The sequence below is a fragment of the Cydia amplana genome, chromosome 27, assembly GCF_948474715.1.
Source record: "Cydia amplana chromosome 27, ilCydAmpl1.1, whole genome shotgun sequence".
NCBI lineage: Eukaryota > Metazoa > Arthropoda > Insecta > Lepidoptera > Tortricidae > Cydia > Cydia amplana.
The window spans coordinates 1,968,130-1,994,974 of record NC_086095.1 but is presented as its reverse complement, the minus strand read 5'-3'; the positions used below and the strand labels follow the sequence as shown (position 1 = coordinate 1,994,974).

Here is a 26,845-nt window from a genome sequence, read left to right as displayed (position 1 = left end):
AACGTCATTTTATAGTCGCAGAGTTAGCGTGGTGCGACTATAACAGTCACTCCACCGTGCTGACCATCGCGCACAGACTGAACACCGTCATGGACTACGACAGAGTCATCGTCATGGACCGGTAACGTCATTTTATAGTCGCAGAGTTAGCGTGGTGCGACTATAACAGTCACTCCACCGTGCTGACCATTGTTCGCTCAATATTTATTTATCTATTTACTATGGTTCTATGGCTGAACTGCATCTATACTTGGTTAAGCAAATCTTGTCAGTAGAAAACGGCGGCAAATTTGATAAATCGCGGGCTAGCAACACTACGTTCGAATTCGAAAATCGCATGTCATTTTATATCTTATCTGTGGAACTGTTTTGTTTACATTCCATCGTTGTTCGATGTACATTGCTGCTTTTTGTTCGTTTCCTAGGGATATCAAAATTTAACATCCAAAAATTGCCACTGAAATTTGAACCTAAACTAGATGAAATAGAGTTGATTTTGTGTTGTTTGAAAATTGAACGACCAAAGCAAAAGCGACTCTGTTCCAGAGCGTTTCGTTTTTTTTTGCCATTTTTATATATTGTGACCTTTTTGCCACCTTTGTATTATTTCTAGTCAGGATCGCAAACCCTTTTCATCCTTATAGGAGAAAAAAAGTGTGCTAAAATTTCCACACATTTTTCAAACTTTCCAGCTTGGTTTAAATTACATCGAACTGTTAGGTACTATAGGTAGGACCTTGGGCCTTAGGAGGTTAGTTTGCTTTACATTGCTACTGACATATCCGGCTTGACAGACTATAAAATAATCTAATTACAGAGGGCGCGTAGTGGAATCCGGTCATCCGTTCGAGCTGCTGACCCAGCAGGGCCGAGACGCGCCGCGCCGGTCAGCGCTGCTGTCCAAGAGCCAGGTAACTAAACCAATAAATAAATAAAATAAATATTAGAATAGAATAGAATAGAAATAATTTTATTCGTGAGCACAAACACAAAATAGAAACAGATGTAACAGATATAACAGAGATATAACAAGAGATGACAAGAGATATAACAGAGAATAAAAGGATAAAGTGCCACGAAATGGTCTCACCTCAGCATGTTGCTGGCGACTTCCAGCGCTGATCTTCCGATGAGACCATCCGGTGAAACAATCACGACAGGTAACATGAATACAAAACAAAATTAATATATAACATACAAAAGACAAAGACAGCAAAAAGATAAAAATACATTACAATAAATTACTATGTACAATGTTGGGTCGAACCCGTCTTGGCCATACATTGCACCTGACAGCTATTATAGGACATTCTTACACAGATTGACTAAGCCCCACAGTAAGCTCAAGAAGGCTTGTGTTGTGGATACTCAGACAACGATATATATGTCGGCGACGGATGGTCCCGATGGCGGTGGGCGCGTGGGGGTAGTACCTAGATGTATTACTTCACAGTCAAAATAGTAGGTATGCTACCTACGCATGAAATAAACATTCGGACTCATTAACCATACTAGTGCCTACTATTATTTCAGTACTAAATAAACGATCTTACGATGGAATCGTATTCAATAAAAATAAAAAGATCACATGAAATCGTTCAAATCTTTATTTAAGTCAAACTACACCGGCTCCAACCCTACACCTCTGACCCGAGAAGATTTAACCCGGCAACAAACTCGGCGGGACACATCTTTTCAAAACAACACATAGTTTCTTTATTTTACAAAAGTAAGCTTCTAATGGCACATAAGAAATCAAAATAACACTTGGAATAAAACACTTAGCTAAACGGTTAAACAACGTGAGAATCTATAAGCTTTCAGAATAATCCTTCAGGTGTAAGCCTTCAGGAACGTAGCGAATTAGGCACGAGCTTGGCTAACGTCCGATCTCTAGCGCGGTCCGATCAAGAAGAAAGAAGCCAGTTCCCGCGGCGGAGCCAACCGCTCCCGCCTCCAAATCAAGTTGGTAAACCTGCCTGACCAGTCTACCAACATAACGACAAAAATGCCTGCTCGTGCCTACGTTCACTCAAGATACGCCTCTTGACGTTCCAAAGCCTTCTACCTGTCATTTTCGTTCAACAATACACCAATAGATGGCGGCGTTACTCACTACGCAGCTTCATTATTTCGTTACAAGCAAATAATACATAGCCAAACATTGCTAATCGACTTTTACAGGCGTCTAACTATGAACTGTAATGCTGCAATACGTCTTTCTGGTGTCTCGCTCCGACACGGCCGTCCTGCGCTACACACGTCCTCGTGTGTGGGTGTATGCATTTGATTCTGTAACAAAATATACAGCACAGTATCTCATCGCTCGGTCATTCCTGACCAACAATTTGGGTCACACTCAAATTACTATTAAAATCAAACTTTGTTATCAATCAAACCAGAAAAAATAATTGTTCAAAATTACTTTAACAATCCTCAATTCTCTAGTCAAAAATAGTCCATCGAGCAACGACTAAATAAAAATAATCATCAGTAATCATCGCCGCTATCTAACGGATACACTCCAATGATCATCGCCTCCATCTGGCGGATACTCTCAAATTTATGTGAAAACAGAACAATCCCAAACATCAAAAACACAAATCACAACAGCTCTAATTCATTGCTCGACAGTATCACTAGTATCACTACTATTGTCGTCAAACTCGTCAATATCAATTTACGGGGAAATTATCTGGCTTTAAAAAAAAAAATTGGTCATTCTAAATTTTTGTAAGACATCTTAAAATAAATAATATTCTGAATTGATAGTTCCAATTTTACTCATATGAACACAGTACATAAACGGGAATTCATTTTTAACAAAACAACACCAGTCCTTCGGTGCATTGCCAGTCCTTCGGCAGATACCAGACCCTCGTCAGAAGTAACCATCTCAGCCGCGTAAGTGCTACTCCTCGCAAAGAGCATTCTGCACATAAAAAGCAGACCACGTGCACCTCTTACATGCTCCGGCACTTCTGATGCGGTCACTAAACAATACCCACTCCATCGAGCATACTTTCAGTCCATCGAAAGCAAAACAGTATTGCCCAGTCCATCGAAAGCATGACAGTATTGTCCAGTCCATCGGGCGTGCCTTCAGTCTATCGAAAGCAAAAGAGTAGTGCCCAGTCCATCGGGCGTAATTTCAGTCCTACGAAAGTACAAGCTTTCAATCCATCGAAAGCACAAAAAAATGTTAAGAGTGAATCCCGGAAAGAAAATAAACACAGGTGTTACAATCATGTAACTCAGAATTACTGACACTATCAGCGTCAACTGATCGACTGAAACTGAACTTTACTGATCAAAATAACTGAAAATCGCTTTTTACTTTAGCTTTTACAACAGAAACTCGCTCAAGAGTTCTAAACAGATGTAAGACATCTCAAAATAATCCCAACGAAATGGGAACTGCTCACCAGCTTAATACAGTATGATGCACGCGACCAAGTCAAAGGTGGTGGTGGTGAGGTCCAACCCAAGCACGGAGGCTGATCCTTTCCGCTTGCCGTTGCCGTTGCTGCGGCAGATTGCGAGAGACACGATGTGGTTCAACATAGCTGGCTGATACTGAAATCATCATTTGCACGGTATCAGGTTTATCATGAATGCAGGCTAAACTCAAAAGGTTTATGAAATGCAAGGTAGCAGACACAAAAAAACATGTTTCCAATGTATACGGGACTTCAAAAATCTCAGAATAAAATTTAAACTTCAATGAGTGCGTTTTATTTCCTTCTATGAACAAACAAACACATGTTCCAAAAATAAGTAACACGGTAAAATGGGCCAATACGAAAAGTGACAGCTTATTAGTTACGTTCGACTGTTATGCTTCGCCATTACACTCAAAATAAAATTCACTAATAAACAATTAGAACGAAACCTGTCCTTTTATTTCCAAATCTCCAGCACAGAAGATACTGCACAGCTGCTTCTCTGTCACGGGCGTAATGGTGTCTGCAAGTTCGCTCGGCTCTGGCTGCAGGACACTGTAACATTAATTTTCATATGCGTAGCTCATGTTTCCATAGTATGCACGATTTGTGATCTATCACGGCATTACGAGCAATAATTTGTCGCAATTTTATTAATTACTAAACATTACAGGGTAAAGATTACATAATGCTTGCATTGGCAAATCAGCAGGATCAATTTCTAACGGTGCATTGTATTTTTATGAAAAAAAATATTTTTTGAGGGTAGATGCACAAGTGAGCGATGAAATAATATCACGTCGCGACAGCCAATATTTGATTTTAATTAACAATATGGATTTCACATCAAAATAACTTAAGATCACTTAGATTTCAACGGATTTTAAAAATTAATTGTATTTTCATGAAAAATCAATTATTGAGGGTAGATTCACAAGTGAGCGATAAAATAATATCACGTCGTGATAGCTAATACTTGGTTTTAATTAACAGTATGGATTTCAAATCAAAATAACTCAAGATCGCTTCGATTTAAATGGATTACAAAAATTAATTATAAAGAAACGTTGCGATACCAGAGATGACGTCACGTCACGACCACTCTGTTCGATAGCCCCAATCATAATTCACAATTTCACAATAATTCTCACCAAATAACAATGAATAACACTCACCATTCAATCAAGGTTAGACACGTGAGCTTACCTTACCACGTGTTCAGATTATGGAATGTAGGTCACCAGAAATACACCACGCTCCCAGGTGGCGGTGTAAGCAATACATGAAACTCCGCATCTATCCCACTTGCTGATGTCGGCGACGGATGGTCCCGATGGCGGTGGGCGCGTGGGGGTTAGATATGAGCGCCGCGCCGGCGCGCCGCCGCCGCCGACAAAATTTTCGCGCCGCCGCCGCCGACGCTGCGCTATCGGCGTGGCATCGGCGTGACCTTGGTAGTTACTACTACTTTCAGAATCAGATAATATATGTATATTCAATCGAGTTTAGATCTTTAACGGCGCCACTTCCAATAGTTTATAGGCAAATAGGCATTCAAAAGGTATTTTAGGCCCATATAATTCAAAAATATCGAAGGTAAAAGCAAACTTCGGGAAACAAAATTATTTAATATAAATTTTAACATCAATATGCTTTTAATAAACATACTGATTTCCATCCATTATTATTGTGGAACGTTCCACATTACAATTTATAGATTGTATATACACTAGACATGTCAATCACAATGAAAAAATTAACTGTGATCAACTTTGGCTAACGTGAGACTCGAACCTACATCTTTAGATTACCGATCCAATGCATAACTAAGCTAGCTAATCATCCGTCATTTACCCCGAATTTAACCACTGCAAGCATGGTGAAACATCTTTAAAAGGTATAAAAAGGGGTAAATTTTGAGATATTAAGCGTTTCCACGTCCAAATGTCCGGCCGTTGGCTTCGCACGGAAGGGCGTCGGAATCGGGTATCGTCGGAACTTGGCCACTGTTCAAATTTCAAGCTTTGCTCTCTCGCAGCTCATTCTTTGGCCTTGCATCGCTCGCATGGAATGGAAGTAAGCCGCTATCTGAACTTGCAAGTTTTTGGCCCTGTTTTTGGCCTCGCATAGAAGCGCGCCGCAAACGGCGCTCCAGGCGTTCGGCCGTCAGCCAGGCTCACACTTGGCGTTCGATTCTTAGCTGTATGCTTACCTGCAGCTCATCCTCTGGCCTCGCATTGGGAGGCGTCGAAATCAAGTCTTCGGTGTTACATGGAGTTCGGCCTTGGGCCTCACTTTTTGACATGAATCGGCTTTGTTGGGTCGATATTAGTTAATGACGGAGCTCGATTTTCTTCGGACTGTCGACAAGACGTCTCCCTGATACAGTCAATCCGCAATTTTTAACTTAGCACAAAAGATAAGGGCCTCGCTAAGATCTTCCGGCCAGAGTCTCGCCAAGATTAAGACCGCCTCTGATGCCGCGCGATACCCCTTATCCACAGTTCATTTTATACGAAATACAACTTTTCTCGTACCATTATTCAATAAATTATCCTTGAAAATAAAAAATATATTTATTTTATAACTTTCTTATAGCAAAAACATGTTTTCTCGGTAAAATGTTGGTTTGAATTCTTTTTTCATTAATCGAAGGTGTTTCAAGGCCACGCCGCCGATTCGCCGCCGCCGCCGACCAATTTTGACCGGCGCGCCGCCGCCGGTTAAATGCCTATCGGCGCTCATATCTAGTGGGGGTAGTACCTAGATGTATTACTTCACAGTCAAAATAGTAGGTATGCTACCTACGCATGAAATAAACATTCGGACTCATTAACCATACTAGTGCCTACTATTATTTCAGTACTAAATAAACGATCTTACGATGGAATCGTATTCAATAAAAATAAAAAGATCACATGAAATCGTTCAAATCTTTATTTAAGTCAAACTACACCGGCTCCAACCCTACACCTCTGACCCGAGAAGATTTAACCCGGCAACAAACTCGGCGGGACACATCTTTTCAAAACAACACATAGTTTCTTTATTTTACAAAAGTAAGCTTCTAATGGCACATAAGAAATCAAAATAACACTTGGAATAAAACACTTAGCTAAACGGTTAAACAACGTGAGAATCTATAAGCTTTCAGAATAATCCTTCAGGTGTAAGCCTTCAGGAACGTAGCGAATTAGGCACGAGCTTGGCTAACGTCCGATCTCTAGCGCGGTCCGATCAAGAAGAAAGAAGCCAGTTCCCGCGGCGGAGCCAACCGCTCCCGCCTCCAAATCAAGTTGGTAAACCTGCCTGACCAGTCTACCAACATAACGACAAAAATGCCTGCTCGTGCCTACGTTCACTCAAGATACGCCTCTTGACGTTCCAAAGCCTTCTACCTGTCATTTTCGTTCAACAATACACCAATAGATGGCGGCGTTACTCACTACGCAGCTTCATTATTTCGTTACAAGCAAATAATACATAGCCAAACATTGCTAATCGACTTTTACAGGCGTCTAACTATGAACTGTAATGCTGCAATACGTCTTTCTGGTGTCTCGCTCCGACATATATAATATACAAATACATAGAAAACACCCAAGACTCAGGAACGAATATCTGTGTTAATCACACAAATAAATGCCCTTACCAGGATTCGAACCCAGGACCGCGGCTTAACACGCAGGGACACTACCCACTAGGCCAGACCAGTCGTCAATAGGGTTGTTGACACATGTTGAATTTTATAACTAAATATGGCAGCCTCCTCGCTCAACGAATAAGCGTTGCAATTCAGCGAGGAAATGCTGCCAGTGTCTTTGGCACTATGCCCCAGGGCACAGAATAAATAATAGTACTAAGTACAGAAGACTCACTCTCTAACAAAACGCGTCTGTCACGATCAGCACAGATATGGCCGCTAGGTGGCGACAGCGCCACGCGCGCCTTATGGCTTTCCCCAAAATTGGGGCCGAACGGATGTACTTTTAGCTACCTGTAGCAAAGCGACGAAATCGCGGAGTGAGCCACGCCTGGTATGACTGCAATGTTTTGCCGCTAGAATGCAGCACTAGCGACTTTAGTAAACCATAGAGTAACTTACACATACTATGCCTTAACCCCTCGTATGCTTAGACACGGATCCGTGCGTGGGAATTTTAATCTATTGTTGTAAATGTCAAGGTCACTTTTTCAGTGATCAAATTTGACAGGCAGCATACGAGGGGTTAAACTGTTTTTTGACAAGTTTTCACAGACAATCAAATATAACATTGATACATCAAGGCGGTTTGTTTACAAAGGGCCTGCCGGGAAACGCGAAATCGAAACTCGGCTATCTGCCTCTTTATCGCTCGAATATGCAAGAGTAATAGAGAGGTTAGATAATTGTCTGTGAAAACCGGTCAAAAAACAGTTTAAGGCACAGTATGTATAAGCATAGAGAAAAAAATACATAGAGTGCTCACTCCATACATCAGTTTTAGTACCAAAAAGACTATTAGCATCTAGCATCGAGTAGCGGAACTATCAGTACTGCTACTTGACAATAGATGTAGCACCGACCGGAAAGTCTCATGCTGTTGAAATAAGACTTTCCGGTCGGTGCTACATCTATTGTCAAGTAGCAGTACTGATAGTTCCGCAACTCGATGCTAGATGTAGACACTGAAATTAATAGTCTGAACTGATGTATGGAGTGAGCACTCTTGTCTTACTTATTTCTCTATGGTCTAGGGGACCCTTAGCGATAACTACCGTGAGTTCAAGTCTCACCCAAGAGAGTAATTTTTCCACTTTTAAATTTAAATATTTTTTTTGTTAAAATATACCTATTTATTAATGTTTTTCACCCAGGCTCCTTTAGCGATCCCGGAAAACTTCACATTCGACCCGTCCGCCGAAAGAGACCTCGACCAGAACGAGACGCTCATCGTGTCGCGCGACAGGACAAGGACATACTCTAACAGGTATGTCCCCCAATGCATCCCACTAATACCGACACTGGCTTAACCGGTTAAACCGTTAACCCAGTGTCAAAATGTACTGGTAACCATGGTAACTCCAGGTTCCAGGTCCATTTACAACGACAAAGGCTAAAGGGCCCCACTGATTACCAGTCCGCCGGACGATACCGGCCTGTCAGTTGTTCGGAACTGTCAACTTTTTGTTCTAACCACAGACATATAAGCCATCACGTATATGAACATCCCATGTGTGCGAAAAAGTCAGACTACCAATGAGAAAACGTAACCACTTCTGAGTTTAACGACGGCCGCGGACGGCCAAGAGCGTATCACGGTAATTTTCAAATTGAAAAATATACACGGATTAGGACGAAAAGTATTAAATAAAGTAATTCAGTGAAGATGGTGTCTTGTAGTGTGCCGGATTTCAGTGTTACAGTGCCAAATAATCCAAGCAAATACTCATTTCAGAGGATTTATGATATTCCGAGCGAAATTTTCATAACGATATTTTGTCAAATTAACAGCGTAAAAAGTGTAAGAAGCCGGTTTATAAAGTTCATTGTAAGTTTTTCTTCCTTTGTGTGCTAATATTTTATCATATTAGTCTATAATTTAAAATATTTTGTGTAAAAACATAACCTGTTACTTTACGCTAGGGCTTGACAAAATGTTCATATGCCAGTAACTTGTCGGTATATTAATAGCTATGTAATTATTTCTTCACAAGACATCATTAAGATATTAGCTTTTGTAACCGACTTCAAATAATAACGATTGTTATACCTTTTTGAAGGTGCTCAAGTTTAGCAGTAAATTTAAACTTCACTTTCCAACACAGTAAGAGTTACATTAAGATAAGTCCGCAACGATTTTGAAATCACACGCAGTGCAAGTGTTATTTATACGTCATAATGTCGTAGAATTTTAACGTTTAAAATAACACATTTGAAAAAGTAGTCGATAAAGCAATCGAACATCGACAGATTATTAATATGTTGTAACATGACATCACTATTTTTGATCTCACATAGACAATTTAGGCACACACTTGCATTTCATTTTTGGTCGCACTTTTGAAGATTGACAGTTGTTCTAGTCATATTAATTCTATGGTTCTAACTGACAGGCCGATATCGTCCGGCGGACTGTTAATCAGTGGGCCCCTTTAAAACGCATTCAGTTTTCGCGTTTTCAGAACCGCAAAAGTGTAACGTACGGCATGCTTCATAAGCTCTTTCATTATTATTATGTATTTTAGAACAATGTTTGCGGACATATTCTGGAAGTTTAACACATTTCATTTATTTAGAATATGTAACATTTAAGTAATAATCATAACCCTCCTTTTGCTTTGCTGTAGTCGGGTAAAAATAAGTACCTACCTACTTAGTTTTAAATTTTACTAAAGTACTGTGTCACAGTAGACACAAAAATCGTAGAATACTTTGTAGTAGACTGTAATGTAATGTAGCATGCATCTTGTTAATTTAGCTGATAGCAGTGAATTCTTTAGCGCCTAATGTCATCAATAAAAAACTGGCAAACTAGGAAAAGTGCCATCCTGCGAGACAGGCATAGCCTAGTGCAGGTGTCACGGGCAATTTATATATCTGGCAACAACTTTAGCAGTGTTTAATCATAGAATAAGTTTACGTAAATCTTGTTAATCATAAGTTTCACTGTCTCAATAAACTATTTTGATTTTTTTTGATTTTTTTGACTTACGTAGTAGATTATTTTTATTGATTTTTAAATTTATCCTAACCAAAAGAGAGTGACATAGGCAACATCATTCGACGAAAGAGGTATAGTAGTGGTATTATTTTATTTACAGTACATATGGTCCTACTTTACCGCACTAGTCATTCATAATTCATAATTCATTTATTGCATTTATAATCATGTGTTACATAAGGTCTTACAAAGGGCATTTTACAGCTAGCGTTCACATGAACCCCGTTAGGGTACACGTTTAGAATTTCTATTTTTCGCACTTGTATCGTAATGTACTATTCTTAAATCAATGAATGTAAAGGTGAACCAGGATCTATTGAGGGTGCGCCATGTTGCGGAATTTCACTGGAACTAATTTTTTCATACTACACTGAATTGTCACCCTATACATGAGAATAACAGCGCCCTCTTGACAATTATCATATATTACTGGTCAGGCTATATATCAACAGGTCTGAAGTGAGCGACGTGGACGTAGGTATTTTCAAGACGCTGGTGGAACAGACGGGCCGGGACACAGCCGCCATGTTGCATCAGATGGCAGAAGAGGTGAGATCACCGGCAGAACATATGTGGCTTTCCATTATAGTCAAAGTCAAAATATACTTTATTCATGTAGGCCTAGCAACAAGCACTTATGAATCGTAACATAGGTACTTATAAATTATCTTAAGCTAATTATCACAGCAATTTATTGATGTTATTATTCCATAATAATATTGGATTATTATACAAATCAAATTTAACACAAATTTAAGAATTTCACAAAAGGATCGTCAAACATGAAAAAAAAATTGTATAAAAAATACTAGTCTAGAATGTTTCTAGAATAAAATCTAAATGTCAAATAAATAAATAAAAAACACAAAAGAAGTATGTACATCGGAATATCAATTTCCTCATCATTAATCAAATATACCTAAATAAAATTATCATTATAAATGGGCCTTTCGAACAGAGAAGGACCTTTCGACCATAAAAGGACCTTTCGAACAGAGAAGGGTCTTTATTATCCATGTGCGTAAGGACCCTTCTCAGATGGAAAGCCGCATATATCTTTAATTATTTTTTTAAATTGGGCCCAACCTAAATATGGCTTTCCATCATAAAAGGACCTTTCGAACAGAGAAGGGTCTTTATTATCCATGTGCGTAAGGACCCTTCTCAGATGGAAAGCCGTATATTTCTTTAATTATTTTAAATTGAGCCCAACCTAAATATGGCTTTCCAACATAAAAGGACCTTTCGAACAGAGAAGGGTCTTTATTATCCATGTGCGTAAGGACCCTTCTCAGATGGAAAGCCACATATTTCTTTAATTATTTTAAATTGAGCCCAACCTAAATATGGCTTTCCATCATAAAAGGAGCTTTCGAACAGAAAGGGTCTTTATGATCCATGTGCGTAAGGACCCTTCTCAGATGAAAAGCCACATATTTCTTCAATTATTTTTAGGGTTCTGTACCGCAAAAGGAAAAAACGGAATCCTCATATGATCGTGCGTCTGTCTGTCCGACCATCCCCCCCCCCCCCCTTTATCTCCGAAACAACTGAGTCTACAATTTTGAAAAAAATACACAAAATAGTTTTTTGCTTATAGATGACAGGAAAACCTATTAGAAATGTGCAGTCAAGCGTGAGTCGGACTTAATGTACGCCCTTGGAACGCGAGTCAGACTCGCACTTGACCGGTGTTTTTTTATATATATATGACGTCCCACGGGTAAAGGTACCTTAAGGCGGATGGCGCTTACACTTTTAATAACGCCGCTCCAATACTATTGCGGTGCTATGCGACGTAAGCGCCAGCCGCAATAAGGTACCTTTTCCCGTGTAACGTCACATATTTTTCCTTGTTTGATATTTCTATTATTTATTTCCAGAGCTACAACAAAATGCTGGCAAGGAAGAGCAAAGTTGAATAAATGGTACTAATCGCTATACTTATTAAAACAAATATGATGCATTAATCAATTATAGACCTTAAGTGCCTTGCCAATAGGACTATAATCTGTGTAATGAAATCTTCCAATACCTACTTAAAAGAGGAAAGGGGGCGGCCTCTCCATACAAACTTAGTCCCCATTTTCCTCTCGGGTCACCCCTTTTCGTCTTAATGATAACGTCTCGTTTTTTATCGATCATGTCTCGAATTTAAACTATTGTTTTTAGAATAAATGAAAATTATTTTTACTATATATCCACCATATACAGCAGGGTTTCTTAAAGTGGGGTCCACGGACCCCTTAGGGGTCCGTAGCATGTTTATCAGGGGTCCGCAGTAGATCAGTTACCTAGTCAGGCGTGTCTCACTCCGCGATTTCGTCGCTTTGCTACAGGTAGCTAAAAGTACATCCGTTCCACACCAATTTTGGGGAAAGCCATAAGCCGCGCGTGCCGCTGTCGCCACCTAGCGGCCATATCTGCGCTGATCGTAACAGACGCGTTTTGTTAGAGAGTGAGTCGTCTGTACTTAGTACTATTATTTATTATGTGACCTAGTGTAAACATACAGTTTATTACTATTAGGAAATATTGTAGTAAACTTGACTTTTGACCAGGGTCCGTGGAATTGTTGAAATTGTTGAAATTGTGAAAATGGTCTGTGACTGAAAAAGTTTAAGAAACCCTGATATACAGTGATTTTGTTATCACTGACCAAACTGAGGGGTAAATATGTAGGTCATACTGAACAACTTTTACTATGGGCACAGAATAAATAATAGTACTAGGTACAGAAGACTCACTCTCTAACAAAACGCGTCTGTTACGATCAGCACAGATATGGCCGCTAGGTGGCGACAGCGCCACGCGCGGCTTATGGCTTTCCCCGAAATTGGGGCCGAACGGATGTACTTTTAGCTACCTGTAGCAAAGCGACGAAATCGCGGAGTGAGACACGCCTGCTATGGGGCCAACTCCGAAATCGCGAAAAAAAAAAAGTTTTCCCATACATCAATATTTTATCACTTTTCCAATAACATACAAATTCCATTTTACTAATAATACAATCGACAACCATGCTAACCATTATTTCACATTCCTTACCTTTCTTAAACTTACCACAAACATTCATTTACTAACATTTATACGAAACTTGCGCTCTTTAATAACAATAATAACCAACGTTAAATCTTTTCTTAAACAAGCCCATATCTATCTACAATACCACAGATCTTCTTTGAAATACCACTATTTACTTTAAAAGTCATAATATCCATAATTATAATACTTCGTCATTATATGTCAGATCCGTGAATTAAAAAAAAAAGTCTTGTCCGATACAATTGTAACTCGCTATCATAAAAAAAAACACAATTCGAATTCTAATTAAAAATAAAGTACTTATGGTTAAAAGTCGGTACATTTTAAGATCTGAGATTTGAAATATTTTAATTATTACTTACTACTTATTCTTTCAATTTAATATCATTACAATAATGTTTAAGTAATCTAAATCAGTGCACGAACTATGAAATTAGAGATGAAATAACAGACGCCGCCTACCGATCCCTTTAAGGAGTGCACGCGCCGCCGTTATGTTATGTGCCATATTTGTAAGTTATAAGGAATAAAAGCGTGTCATTTTACTAAGTATAAGATATATTAAATTTAATAAAACGAAACTATCACATGTATGTACCCATATATTATGGTTTTGTCATCAAGCGGCATAGTTATACTTACTAAAATAGGATTTTATTCAATAGTCACATTAAAAAACTAACTAACGGACCTTTAATATAAAGTCCAACAAAAACGTTAAAATGTAGGTATCTATTATTTAAAAAAAATTGAACTATGGAGCTAACATAAAAAATAAACAATTAAATGTCCCTTTTTGCACGGCACAGCACTAAACCACACTTATCACTTTATCGTTTTTCCACACACCAACCTACTCTTTCCTTGTAGTCCCTGGACCTCCAGACGCCACACTCGACCAAGGACACCAACAACTCCCTGCTGCAAACCATCATTACTAGCTTTGCCCCTGTTGTCTGTAGTCTTTCTGTTGAAGTATCAAAACTGTCCACTTTTACAGTTTTTATGATACTAATCCGCAATAAAGTCATCCACCAATGTTTTACAACAACCTCCCGCGTGTAAAGTTCGTTTTAAATAATATGTATCTAGTCCTGGCAATTACTGTCCAATTATGCACGATTTTAATTTATTCACTTATCCCATTTTCACTTTGCTCTGGTTTAATCACAAATGTCCGACACAATTTTGTTTAACATAGTCCTTCAGCTTAAAATTTTGATTTTTGTCCACGTCCTTGACTGGCAAGCGCAGCGCGCTGCCAGTGCAGCGCGAGGCCGCACTGGCAGGATCGCCATGTAAGGTGTGGCGTCAATGATACAACTGTTGGTGTCTAAATACGAATATATTCTGTTAACCCTTAATTTGGCAGAGACTTTGATAACAGAAATTTATATATTTTGCTAATAAAATTGAATAATTGTACCTTCAGAAGCTTCCAAAAAATAAAAATAAAAATCTAGATTTTCCAGATCCCGAGAAAAACTATGTCCGCTACACCGGACTCTGCCAAATTCCTGGAATATAATAGACAAATGGAGATGTCCGCCGAGACGGACATTGCCAAAGAAATAAAAAAATAATTAGAAATTAAAAATGTACTTCAAAATTCAAATATATACATTATTTTGTGTGAAAATGTAGTTGACAATTTCAGGGGTTTTTTTCCTGTAACGAAGCATAATCTGACATTGCACTTTATACAGTATACAACTGTTTTTTTGTTGCAATACATACAGCGACCCTCAGATTTGGTGCTCATGAAATGCCCAATATTATCATAACGCACTGAGTCAGCTGGACGAGCTGCAACTGGCCTTTTGACAGTACATTCCACATTTTTTTCACGATGATCTGACCTGTTAGACTTAGTCAAAGCTGTATATAAGTCTAGTCTGAAGGCTTTTAGTGGTTTTGATTTTAGATTTTTCGAGCAACAGTTTTTTTTATACACAAGCCACCCATTGTTTATACATAGGTATGTCAAGAAGATATTCAAGTACCACCTTCGACTTTTAAATGGAATTCTGTATATTATAGAGATACTATTTGGGAGACCGAGCTTTGCTCGGAAAACATCATATAAAAACTCGAAAATGCGCGTTTTCCCAGAGATAAAACCTAGCTAGATCGATTTTTCGCCCCCAAATACTCCCATATAGCAAATTTCATCGAAATCGTTAGAACCGCTCCCGAGATCTCCGAAATATATATACATATAAATAAATAAATATGCAAGAATTGCTCGTTTAAAGGTATTAGATAGATAAGCATGACTTATGAACTTATGAAGGTGACACATTTGTTTCTTTTTCAGCACCTCGATAGTAAGTTTTTCATCAGCCCCTCGCAATCGATTACGACGAATAGTTCCCACAGAAAATATGCCGTATCTTTCGCGCAAAATGTAGACCAACTCCGGCGATGCCTTTCAGTAATAATTTTCTTGATCAATTACTTCCCGCATAATAGGTGTTAATGGGACATTTACATCCTGCAATGTATGTACCTCATAACTATTTACAACATTGTTGTACATAAGTTCATGGTCATTTTCAGAACTATTTGAAATATTCAGTCGTTCTAGTGAGGATGACAACGATGCTGATGAGGAAAAATATGAGTCAGCGTCAAAATTATCAAGCACTTCATTTTCGCGAGTAGAAACTTCACTTGCTTCAGATTCGGCATGTTCTTTAGGTATGAGCGCCAAAATCTTAGCTGAGCGGCCTAACACCTTGTGCTGTTGGAAGGTAAACAAAAAGTCTTAGCAAAGAAGTGAGTTTGTTCACGAAAAAAACTATACATTCATAAAAGTTAAATTTATTATACTAGTAAAGTTAAACTCCGTGTCATTGGCAGAGTCCGCCACTGCGGACAAATATTACTAAACATCGTTTACAGCATATTTGGTGAAGTCCGGTGCAACGGACAACTGATTCGCGGCAGTTTAGAGAATGACAAAGTAATAAAATGAAATTTTATAATATTAGTTCCTTTCAATTATATAACAAAGATTATTATTTTGATTCATATTGACTCGTTTTTTTGGAAAATAACAGAGATAAACGCATATATACCTTGGTAAAAACAACTGACGTGCGAGGCGGTGCCATTTTACAGATTAACTAATATAATGACATTGAGGGTACTTCAACTATATTTTTCTACCCATCCGCAGAAATTCAAAAATCGATTGCCATGTGAAAATATAGTAAATAATTTCACGAAAAGCTGTCATATTTTTTCAAATGAGTTGACCGCCACACCGGACACAGTCAAATTAAGGGTTAAACTAACGCGTACATGCTATTATATACTACCACTACGTACGTGTGTGGGTGAGGCATAGTACACATACTACACTGCCATCTCATACATTTCGGTCAATGTTTTCTATCCTCGTAAGGCCCAAGGTCCTACCTATAGTACTTATTCAGTTTGATGAAATTTAAATCATATCCAATTGGAACAGAGTTGAATTTGTTTTTTTCGTTAAATTTTTATACAAAACAAAATCAACTGTATCTCTTACACTATAGGTTTAAATTGCAGTGGCAATGGATTTTTCATCTGTATGACTGGGTAAGGAGGCTATAGAACAGCTGTTTTTTTTTTTGGGATTTCGGGGTTGGCCCCATTGTAAAAGTTGTTCAGTATGACCTACATATCCACCCCTCAGAATTTGGCCAGAGACAAGACAATCACTCTGTATACATAGATTTAATATTTTCTTTTTAGGGTAATTCGCCAGTAACTGGCCACTGTTAGTAATTGGCCACCAAATGAATTCTATTCACCTATAAACGGAATTCAGTTTAGTATAAGGTTTCAATAACTGGCCAGCCTTCAATAACTAGCCGCCTTATACCACAGAATAAATAATAGTGGGTACTAAGTACAGAAGACTCACTCTCTAACAAAACGCGTCTGTTACGATCAGCACAGATGGATGCTGATACGCAATAATGTGTCAACCCACATTCATTTTGCAATAAGATGCCAACTCGAAAAAATGACGCTTAAAGTTGACATTTTATTGCAAAATTAATGTGGGTTGACACATTTTTGCTCAACAGCATCCAGATATGGCCGCTAGGTGGCGACAGCGCCACGCGCGGCTTATGGCTTTCCCCAAAATTGGTGTGGAACGGATGTACTTTTAGCTACCTGTAGCAAAGCGACGAAATCGCGGAGTGAGCCACGCCTGCTTATACTAAAATGCATTCTGTTTATAGGTGAATAGAATTCATTTTTAGTTTAGGGCGGCCAGTTACTGGCGAATTACCCTATCACTTCTGTTACCTGAAAGTTGAGAATATTTGTGATAAATACCCACAATGCTACAGAAAACTAGGTCGCGATTTAAGTCACATTTAAATCATGCATGTCTACTTAAATTATTATATAGTGGTGCGTTTGCATTTAACCACGAACGGGCACAGACAAGACATCCTCCAGACTGAGCATAGTGGCGCTACCCCCTCTGCCACAAATATACGGTAGTTTTACTCCATGTTCGAGTCAAAGTGTCTTTGTGTGACGTCTGTGTCTTTGATCGGACCAATCACGGCACGGGACTCGCTCACCTCGTCCCCCGCACCCCAGTATTTTTGGCAGCATCGGTTTCATGAAATAATTGCTCTAAACTCCGTCTAAAGGATTCCTAGTCTATGTGAACGGGTATTGGCCAGGTTTAATATGGCCAAATTTTTAAAATCATTATCATACCTACTTTATAACTATGACCAAAAATATTATATTTTTTTTACAATAATTGGATAAGTAATTTTTCATTGGCAAATAACTTAATGCTGTGAGCTTACGAAAAAGTGCTGTGAAGATTATTTTGCTTAGGTACTTTAACCATCACTTACGAAGTGCAAAAACAAATCTCAATTCGTAACATTGTTTCGTACAAAGAACTCACATTGGAAATGATTCGTAACTGGTTACGAACAGAAAAAATGTTCGTAACTAATTCGAACCTTTGTTACGTAAAAATACACCATAACCCTCAGAGATTCGCCTACCGGCTTTATCGTAAGGTGTGATTAGGTAGGTAGGTAGGTATACTTATTCGCAAACTTGCCTATATAATATATGCAATGCAATGCATTTATTGTCAATTGTGTATTGTGATTATTTTTAGTTTATGCGCTAATTAAGGCATTATAGGAACACCTATTATAATTATAAGACACGGTGTGTAAAATTATCAAATATAGAGATGTTTTAGTAAAAGAGGGTCTATTTTCAACTTTTTTCTGTTGTGTCTTGTGAGACAGGGGACAACAGTAACACTTGTAACATGATCATAATTATTATAGATAGTCCATAAATATTTTTTTTAATTGATGTACCGCAAATATCCCTTTCTGGTGCAATTAAATCCCAGTTTCAATATGTCACCCAGGAGACAAAAAAGTAGATTCACCATATAAAAATGTGATGTTAGGAAACTTAAATATTACTTAGGTACTTAAAGTACCTCCAAGAAAAATAACGAAAAGGATACAGGAAAGACACCCGTCGTATTATAACGTCAGTGTCTTCTGCTAAAATAAATGTCAATTCAAATTGAGGCTTGCCTTATTAAACATGGTGCTACATTACTTTGATTAATTTAAAATAATTAGCAAATTATAGATATACCTATTATTACGTAAATAACGTGCTATTTCCAGTTATGTAATTTGTTATAACATTATTTTACCTAATAAGTGTTTCACATAGGTAATCTATTTTTTATTTGTTGTCAATTATTTAAATAGTTGTTTTTACTAAATGATTCGATTAAGTAACGCAAGTATTAGATTTAATAGTTTTATTCTTATCAATATTGAAAGTGAAACTTTATTAGGTGAAATAATATTAAACATGTAATTATCAGTATTCGGGCTCCACTATTTATTTGCCCTAATTTTAATTGTATATTATTTATGCATTTTTTTTATCCCAAACTTATGTTCTGTACTTATTAGTGTATATAGTGTTATGTACTTAAGTGATCAAATACAAAATGTTATATTGGTTGCTGCATGGTACATTGTGATATTTAAAGCGAATAAATATTTTAAATATGAATCTTTGTTTTATTTGGTGAGATAACTTTATAAAAGTATAAGTATGTGTTCGTAACTTTATTTCGTAACTAGTTACGATCGAAACATCCATAAGATATGGTTGTACAAAGATTAACTAATTATTTCGATTTCGTCACTATATTTTTATGCCGTTTTTTGCGTAATGGTACGGAACCCTTCGAGCGCGAGTCCGACTCGCACTTGGCCGGGCCGGTTTTTAGGGTTCCGTACCCAAAGGGTAAAAAAAGGAACCCTATTACTAAGACTTCGCTGTCCGTCCGTCCGTCTGTCACCAGGCTGTATCTCACGAACCGTGATAGCTAGACGGTCGAAATTTTCACAGATGATGTATTTCTGTTGCCGCTATAACAACAAATACTAAAAACAGAATAAAATAAAGATTTAAGTGGGGCTCCCATACAACAAACGTGATTTTTGACCGAAGTTAAGCAACGTCGGGCGGGGTCAGTACTTGGATGGGGGACCGTTTTTTTGCTTGTTTGGCTCTATTTTTTGTTGATGGTGCGGAACCCTCCGTGCGCGAGTCCGACTCGCACTTGGCCGGTTTTTACTTTTTGCTTCTTTATAGTCGTATCCTTCATCAGATCGGACACGGTGGAAGGTTAGCTTCTGGCCACTAACGGACCGTTAAGGTCGCGCAAGTGCGTCGGCTGACATTGCGTATTATTTACTGATCTAACAAGGTCTAAACACTGCTGTAATCTTATAACTTTAAACGAGCAATTCTTGTATATTTATTTATTTATATGTATATATATTTCGGGGATCTCGTGAACGGCTCAAACGATTTCGATGAAATTTGCTATTATGGGGGTTACGGGGGCGAAAAATCGATCTAGCTAGGTTTTATCTCTGGGAAAACGCGCATTTTTGAGGAATGGAATTCCTTGCCCGGTCTATATTTCCGAGCTCATATAACCCGGCAACCTTCAAATCAAGGGTGAACGGGCACCTTCTGGGCAGGCTCGCTCCATCATAGGCCACGTCTTCGCCTCGGCTAGTCCGGCCAAATGTTTTTGTATGTTTGCAATTTTTATATGTTTTCCGAGCAAAGCTGGGTCTCCCAGATATTGCTCCTTAATCGTGAAACCATTCGTTCGTCAATTTTCTTCAAGTTTTATCTAATGTAAGAGCGATAAAGGCAAATACAGTAAATAGGGAATAGTGAAATTTCTTACACCCTACTACTACCACAGAATAAATAATAGTACTAGGTACGAAGATACACTCTCTAACAAAACACGTCTATTACGACAGATATGACCGCTAGGTGGCGCAAGCGCGAGCAGGCGTCCGTTCCGTAGCGGTGCGCGGCAACTACTATGGCTAGACACCAAAATTGGTGTGGGCCGCATGTACCTACTTGTAGCGACGCGACGATATAGCGAAATGAGTGAGCCACGCCTGCTATAGGTATATATACTGGTATTATACGTACCTACTCCAACATTATATGTGACGTTATCAATGAAAAGGGACCTTATTGTTGATGGCGCTTACGCCATTATTAACGATGCTCCGATATAAATACAATGCCGCGCGACGCTGTCCGGCGTAAGCGCCATCGACAATAAGGTCCCTTTTCATAGATAATGCCCCATATCTTTAATACTACCTACTTGGGTAGCCCCCATAAACGTCAGTTCAAATTTTGGGGGTCTGGACATCGGATAATGGTAGCATGACGTAGGAGGAAACGGGGTTATTCGAAGCATGATTTTTGGATGATTCTAGGGGGGGGGGGGGGGGGGAAAGAAATCGTCAAAAATAGATGACGGACGTAATTTAATATGACCAGCCCCTTGTCGGAGTCAACGTTCTTTACTACTTACGAAACTAAGTATTAAGGTAGGTATCTAGTTTTTATTTTGTTGTTTTGTTTAGTAAACACATAAATGACATAAATTACAGAAACGTGGAAAGCGAAGCGAAAATGTTGCTGAAGTCAATGACATTTCTTATAATTGACGGTCAGATTGTATCTTGCTAATAATGAGATTCAAATTCATGCCAACTGCATTATACATGCTATGCTATTCGAACCAGCATACAAACGGTCTATAATTACGCAAAATTAGTACAGAATTCGAGATCAACTCATTCTGGTTGGTAAGAATCTAAGAATCCAAAGACGAGTTGAACAACTCGTTAAACATGCTCAGTGTTCGTTGATAAGCCGCTCCGCGAACATCGATCACATCATGATTGCGAAATTAATTTTTATCGTCACATTTATCGGAGCTAGTTTCTGTTTGGAGTTAAAACAAGTGGTGATGTTATCCAGGCACAACATACGGACGCCGTTAACCACGAATTTGAAGTTATTGACTCCAAAAAGATGGCCGAAATGGAACGGGGACACGGGGTATCTCACTCCAAAAGGACGGATGCTCGAACAAGCTATGGGGAGATATTTCGCAGACTGGATTATCGAAGAGAAGTTATTAATCGATAAGTGCTCGAGAAATCAAGTGCTTGTGTATTCTAATACGAAGGAAAGGACAATACAAACCGCGAAATCGTTCGCTGAAGGCGCTTTTGGCGACTGTGCGGAAGTTTTTTATAAAAACATGACTGGCATGGATCCAGTTTTTAATCCAATTATAAGGAATGATTCCGAAGAGTTTATGGAGACCGTTTTAAGTGATATGCAAGCGCAGTTGAATAAAATCGACTTAAAAGATCCGCTTTTAAGGCTGAATAGAATAGTCGATATTAAAAATTCTGAATATTGTAAAACTGAAAACATTTGCGATTTGAGCGAGGTGAAAAATAAAATATTTTTCGAGGTGAACAAGGAACCGGATGTTGCTGGGGCGCTACAACTTGGAAATAATCTAGTTGATGCTTTCTTAATGGCGTATTACGACGGAATGAAAGAAGACGACGTAGCCTGGGGACGAATTCGAACGGCAGAAGAATGGGAGTCATTAATAAAGATATTAAAAGCTTACCACAAGATCCGTTTTCAAACTAAGCTCTCGGATAAAGATGCAGCTTCGACGTTGCTTAAATATTTGGTGGATGCGTTTCACAATGGTAGTAAAAAGTTATATGTGCTTGTTGGACACGATGCTAACATACTGTCGTTGATGTCAGCTATGAGTTTTAAAGATTATACGTTGGATGGTCAGTTTGAGAGGACGCCTATTGGCGGGAAAGTGGTGTTTGAGAAGTGGCACGACGATGTGAATGGTGGAGATCTGGTGCGCGTGCGCTACGTGTATCAGTCCTCGAAGCACATCAGAGATGGCGTTGAAGCCAGTTTACTACACCCGCCGCTGGAGGCGCTGCTGCAAATGGAAGATTGTGCAGTTGACGAAAACGGGTACTGTCCGTGGAACGATTTTATAAGAAAATTTAACATAGTCATGGACTAACCTACATGACATAGTTTAGTTAATAATTATTGTGAAGGAGCGTTTTTTAGTATTAGTAGTACAAAAGTATTTAACAGTCTTTTGTCATACTGCTCACCACACACCATTCAGCGTATTGTAGCCAACAAGTCCGACGTTGTGCTGATATAAGGTCATTGCGCTAGTTTTCGTCATTTAGTCATTTATTCAATATTGCATTGTCATGTACATAATAAGGTGTTACAATTTAAGAGGCCAGTTCATGACACCCTGTAAGGGCACACAATAGTAGGTACTTATATTTACACGTGACGTCCACATGACAGTTTAGCAAATACTTAATATATTTGATTTTTAATTTGCTACTTGCGTAATATAATTTTCATGTAGATAGATATATTGTTTAGACATTAAGAATTGCAATAAGTCCAAATTTGTGCAGCAATGTAGGTTTATATTCAAAGTTCGTCAAGTGGACGAAAACTAGAGCTGGACGAAAACTGACGCACCTACCCTATGGCAGCGCCGGGCCGTGTTCGTCGACGTCACCATCCCCCGTGATGATCTCGTGAAAGCCGAGGACAAGTCCAGCAAGTACAGGCGCCATCAGATATATCGGAGCCGCCAAGGTGCTCACAAATATCTGAACACGCTTCTATTGTCAAGGCGCTAGAGTGCGTGTTCGGGTTTTTTGAGTATCTCGGCCGCTCTGATAAATCTGATGACTGTAGCTAAATTAGGCTCACGAGATAACCGCCATGATTAGTCGTGTCAGCGCACGGTCTCATAGCCGACTCTTCTCAACCAAGTCTCGCTGAGCGTTAGATCAAGGGTCAAAATACAGATGGCGGTAGGTAGGTAATCTTGGACACGGCGCGTATAGTACAGTCGCCATCATATATCGGAGCGTCCAAGGCGCTCACAAATATCTGAACACGCCTCTATTGTCAAGGCGTTAGAGTCGTGTTCAGATATTTTTGAGCACGTCGGGCGCTCCGATATATCTGATGACGACTATACGTCGGTTCCTCTCTTTGCGGCCCTATGTCGATGTCGCTACCGGCAGCACCTTAGGTTAGGTTTTTCATAATGTGTTTATGTAGGTATTTGTATTGCTTTTGTATTAATATTCATATTATAAATCACCTAACTTAAGACCTATGTATCGTAAACGTAGTTATAATGGACAGTAAATGTTATGAACCAATTCTGAATCACTAAATAGTAAAAACAAAGTCGCTTTCCGCTGTCTGTCCCTAATATGTACTCGTATGCTTAGATCTTTAAAACTACGCAACGGATTTTGATGCGGTCTTTGATTCAAGAGGAAGGTTTATGTATAATTTGTTAACCCGTGCGAAGCCGGGGCGGGTCGCTAGTACGTAATAAAGTTAAGTACCTACTTAGTCGTTTCAGTTGCATCAGGTTGCATCAGACATTAGTTGATATTGAATCGTTAGTATAATTATAGGGAAATTACTATTATCTTGTAACACGTCATGAGACGGAGAATGATAACAAACTGCAATAGAACTTATAAAGATAACATAACATTTGAATTATTTTGCAGATGTTTTAGACATTAGGTACTTATCCTACTTTAAACATAAACGTTAATTGTTTAAATGTCTTTTACAAGCTTTTATTTAACTCACAATGTATGTAACTAATGAACTATGTTTGTACGGGTCAATTCTTAGCGCTTTGCTTCCTCTTATCTTATGCGCACTGCCAAGGAATGGAATTCCTTGCCGGCGTCTATATTTCCGAGCTCATATAACCCGGCAACCTTCAAATCAAGGGTGAGCAGGCACCTTCTGGGCAGGCTCGCTCCATCGTAGGCCACGTCTTCGCCTCGGCTAGTCTGTGGCTATGAGTAAGCCCATTTATAATATAAAAAAAGTTAAGTTTGTCCCACTTCTCGGTTTCCGATAAAGCTGAAAATTTTCAAAGATGTAAATTGGATGACAATGCAATATTATGTATGGTACCATCGAGCTGATCTGATGATGGAGACAGGAGGTGGCCATAGGAACTCTGCCTACAACGCAACCTAATTGTGTTTGGGTTTGTTAGAATTGTCTCGACACTCTCGACGAGTACTAGTTGCCTGTTGAAAAAGAAACCTACAGTCGACGATAAAAGCTTGTGTCAAAAATGATATAAATTGGGCAAATAACTTATTAGGTAGTTTCCAAATGTTTACGATAAAAATAAACAAAATTTCTATCACAAATTATGCTGTAATTTCCTTAAATTTTGCAAGCAAAACAAACTAGTTTAGTTTTTCTGTATTATGTTACGATTCTATAATTAATTTATTCTCAAAGTGACTTTGACACTTTTTCCTTTATATTTTTGACGATAGGTTATCTTGTAGGTATTTAATGTATAAAAAGACAATGTTTTTAATATTCAGGTATATTAGAAAGATTAAATGCCATGAAATTAATATACACAATTATAAAGTACCTACCTACCATATAGTAAAGATCGTAAGGTGTCATTCAATAGAACTTGCTAACTTATGTAAACAAATGTTACTAGTAAATTGACATTCAGTGTCAATTTTAGTATGGCGGTTTGTTTACATAGTTAGCAAGTTCTATTGAATGACACTTTAGATTAAATGTATAACTGTTCTGTCACTGTCATATGCTGACTTATTTTATTTTTCTGTCAGAGACCTTTACAGGGGCCGTCCATTAATTACGTCAGCCATTTTTGAGGATTTGAAATCATCTCTAGGGACAATTAACTTTGATACAGAATTTATAGCAAGACTATGTATAAATATGCTGGATTTATTGAGAACAAAAATAACTTTATATCTATTCATGGATTTTGATATAGAATAATTGTGTCAGAATTCAGCATATTTTAGCCTGGAACCATGTTCTGTTTTCTCACATTTTTGCACTATTGGCCGAAAAAAATTACGTGATATTTGCCGAGTTTTCTCCACATGAGAGATTTAGTGAGTCTTGCTTGACCCTCCCCCCTGAACGCCTCACGTAATTAATGGAAGCCCCCTTAACGATGTCATCTAGCTGCGGTACTCTGTATGAAGATTAGCAGTCGGAATTTCTAACTTGTCTCTCACAAAATACGCTTACTTATATTAAATACCGATAAATGTGCCTACTTTGTTATGAAAACTATATCACAACTTCACTTAAGTGTTACAACATGATAGTAGTGTAGTGATGATCTACATTAAATCAGCATATCTATCAACATATCACAATATATTTTAAAATTTGAATTAAATTTCAAATTTTGGAGCAAAGTAGGCGCATTTAATTTAACGATATGAGGTCGTTTGAGCCTTGTGTTTGCAAATACATCGTGTTCTAGGTTCACTTAATGCCTCATCTTATCCGCCTGTCAAATCTGATCATTGAAAAAGTGGCCTTGACATTTAAAACAATCGATTTAAATTCCCACGCACGGATCCGAGTCTAACTAAGCATACGAGGGGTACTATACGGACTGGATACATATCTTTTCCCTTCCATACAGGCGTACCTGTTTGTAATTTATATAACAATACGCAATATTTCATCTCATACACAAATGCATTGTATTGGCCATTGTATGGAAACCCAAGGCTAAAGCGATTTGCCCATTATTACCTATTCTACAATTCGCACTTAGAAACTAATTATCAATTAGAGTTTTTTATATAGGTAATCATATTATATTGTAATACCTAGATCATTATATTTTCTACAAGCTAAAATTTCGTTCCTGTGTCAGATTGGACAGTTTCCAAAAAGTTGCATAAGTTCTCAAAATAAACAAGAACAAATGTTTTCTCAATATTACTCATACATAAATGTCATACACAAATGAGCTGCGAGCGGTCAGATTGGTTATTCCCACTAGTTACCACCAAGTTGTTACCAGTGGTAACTACTGGGAATTCTTTTCCCACCTTTTACCACTGATAACTACTGGGAATTTATTCCCAGTAGTTACCACCAAAATTTTGTTAGAGTTAAATACTAATAAAAACAGTATAAATAGTATAGTATTGAGTTGCCCCAGATAATGACCCCGTGGCGTAACACAGACGATACGTATCCGTAATACGCAGTCTGTCTTTTGAGACAGTCGCTCTTTGCGTATATCACGGATAAAGCTATTATTGAGTTGTCCCAGATTATAAGCCCTTAACGTAGTAC

General features: G+C 38.3%; 2 protein-coding genes across 2 annotated transcripts in view; both read left to right on the top strand.

Moving 5' to 3' along the window:
- The window catches only part of LOC134660501 (probable multidrug resistance-associated protein lethal(2)03659), a 76,045-nt gene extending 63,955 nt beyond the window's left edge, over window positions 1–12,090 (top strand). Inside the window, exons 31-34 of the mRNA XM_063516272.1 lie at window positions 818–911; window positions 8,301–8,413; window positions 10,600–10,696; window positions 12,031–12,090. Of these exons, the coding sequence (XP_063372342.1) occupies window positions 818–911; window positions 8,301–8,413; window positions 10,600–10,696; window positions 12,031–12,072 (346 nt within the window). The 3' untranslated portion in view covers window positions 12,073–12,090. The remainder of the gene's footprint in view (window positions 1–817; window positions 912–8,300; window positions 8,414–10,599; window positions 10,697–12,030) is intronic.
- A 9,382-nt stretch (window positions 12,091–21,472) lies between these two features.
- Window positions 21,473–22,679, top strand: LOC134660397 (glucose-1-phosphatase-like). The gene has a single exon (XM_063516132.1). It carries the CDS (start codon window positions 21,501–21,503, stop codon window positions 22,677–22,679), a length of 1,179 nt encoding a protein of 392 aa, XP_063372202.1. The 5' UTR covers window positions 21,473–21,500.
- Window positions 22,680–26,845: the final 4,166 nt, after the last annotated feature.

Coding starts and splice junctions, on each gene's coding strand:
- LOC134660397 (XM_063516132.1), top strand. CDS start 21,501: ATGATTGCGAAATTAATTTTTATCGTCACATTTATCGGAGCTAGTTTC.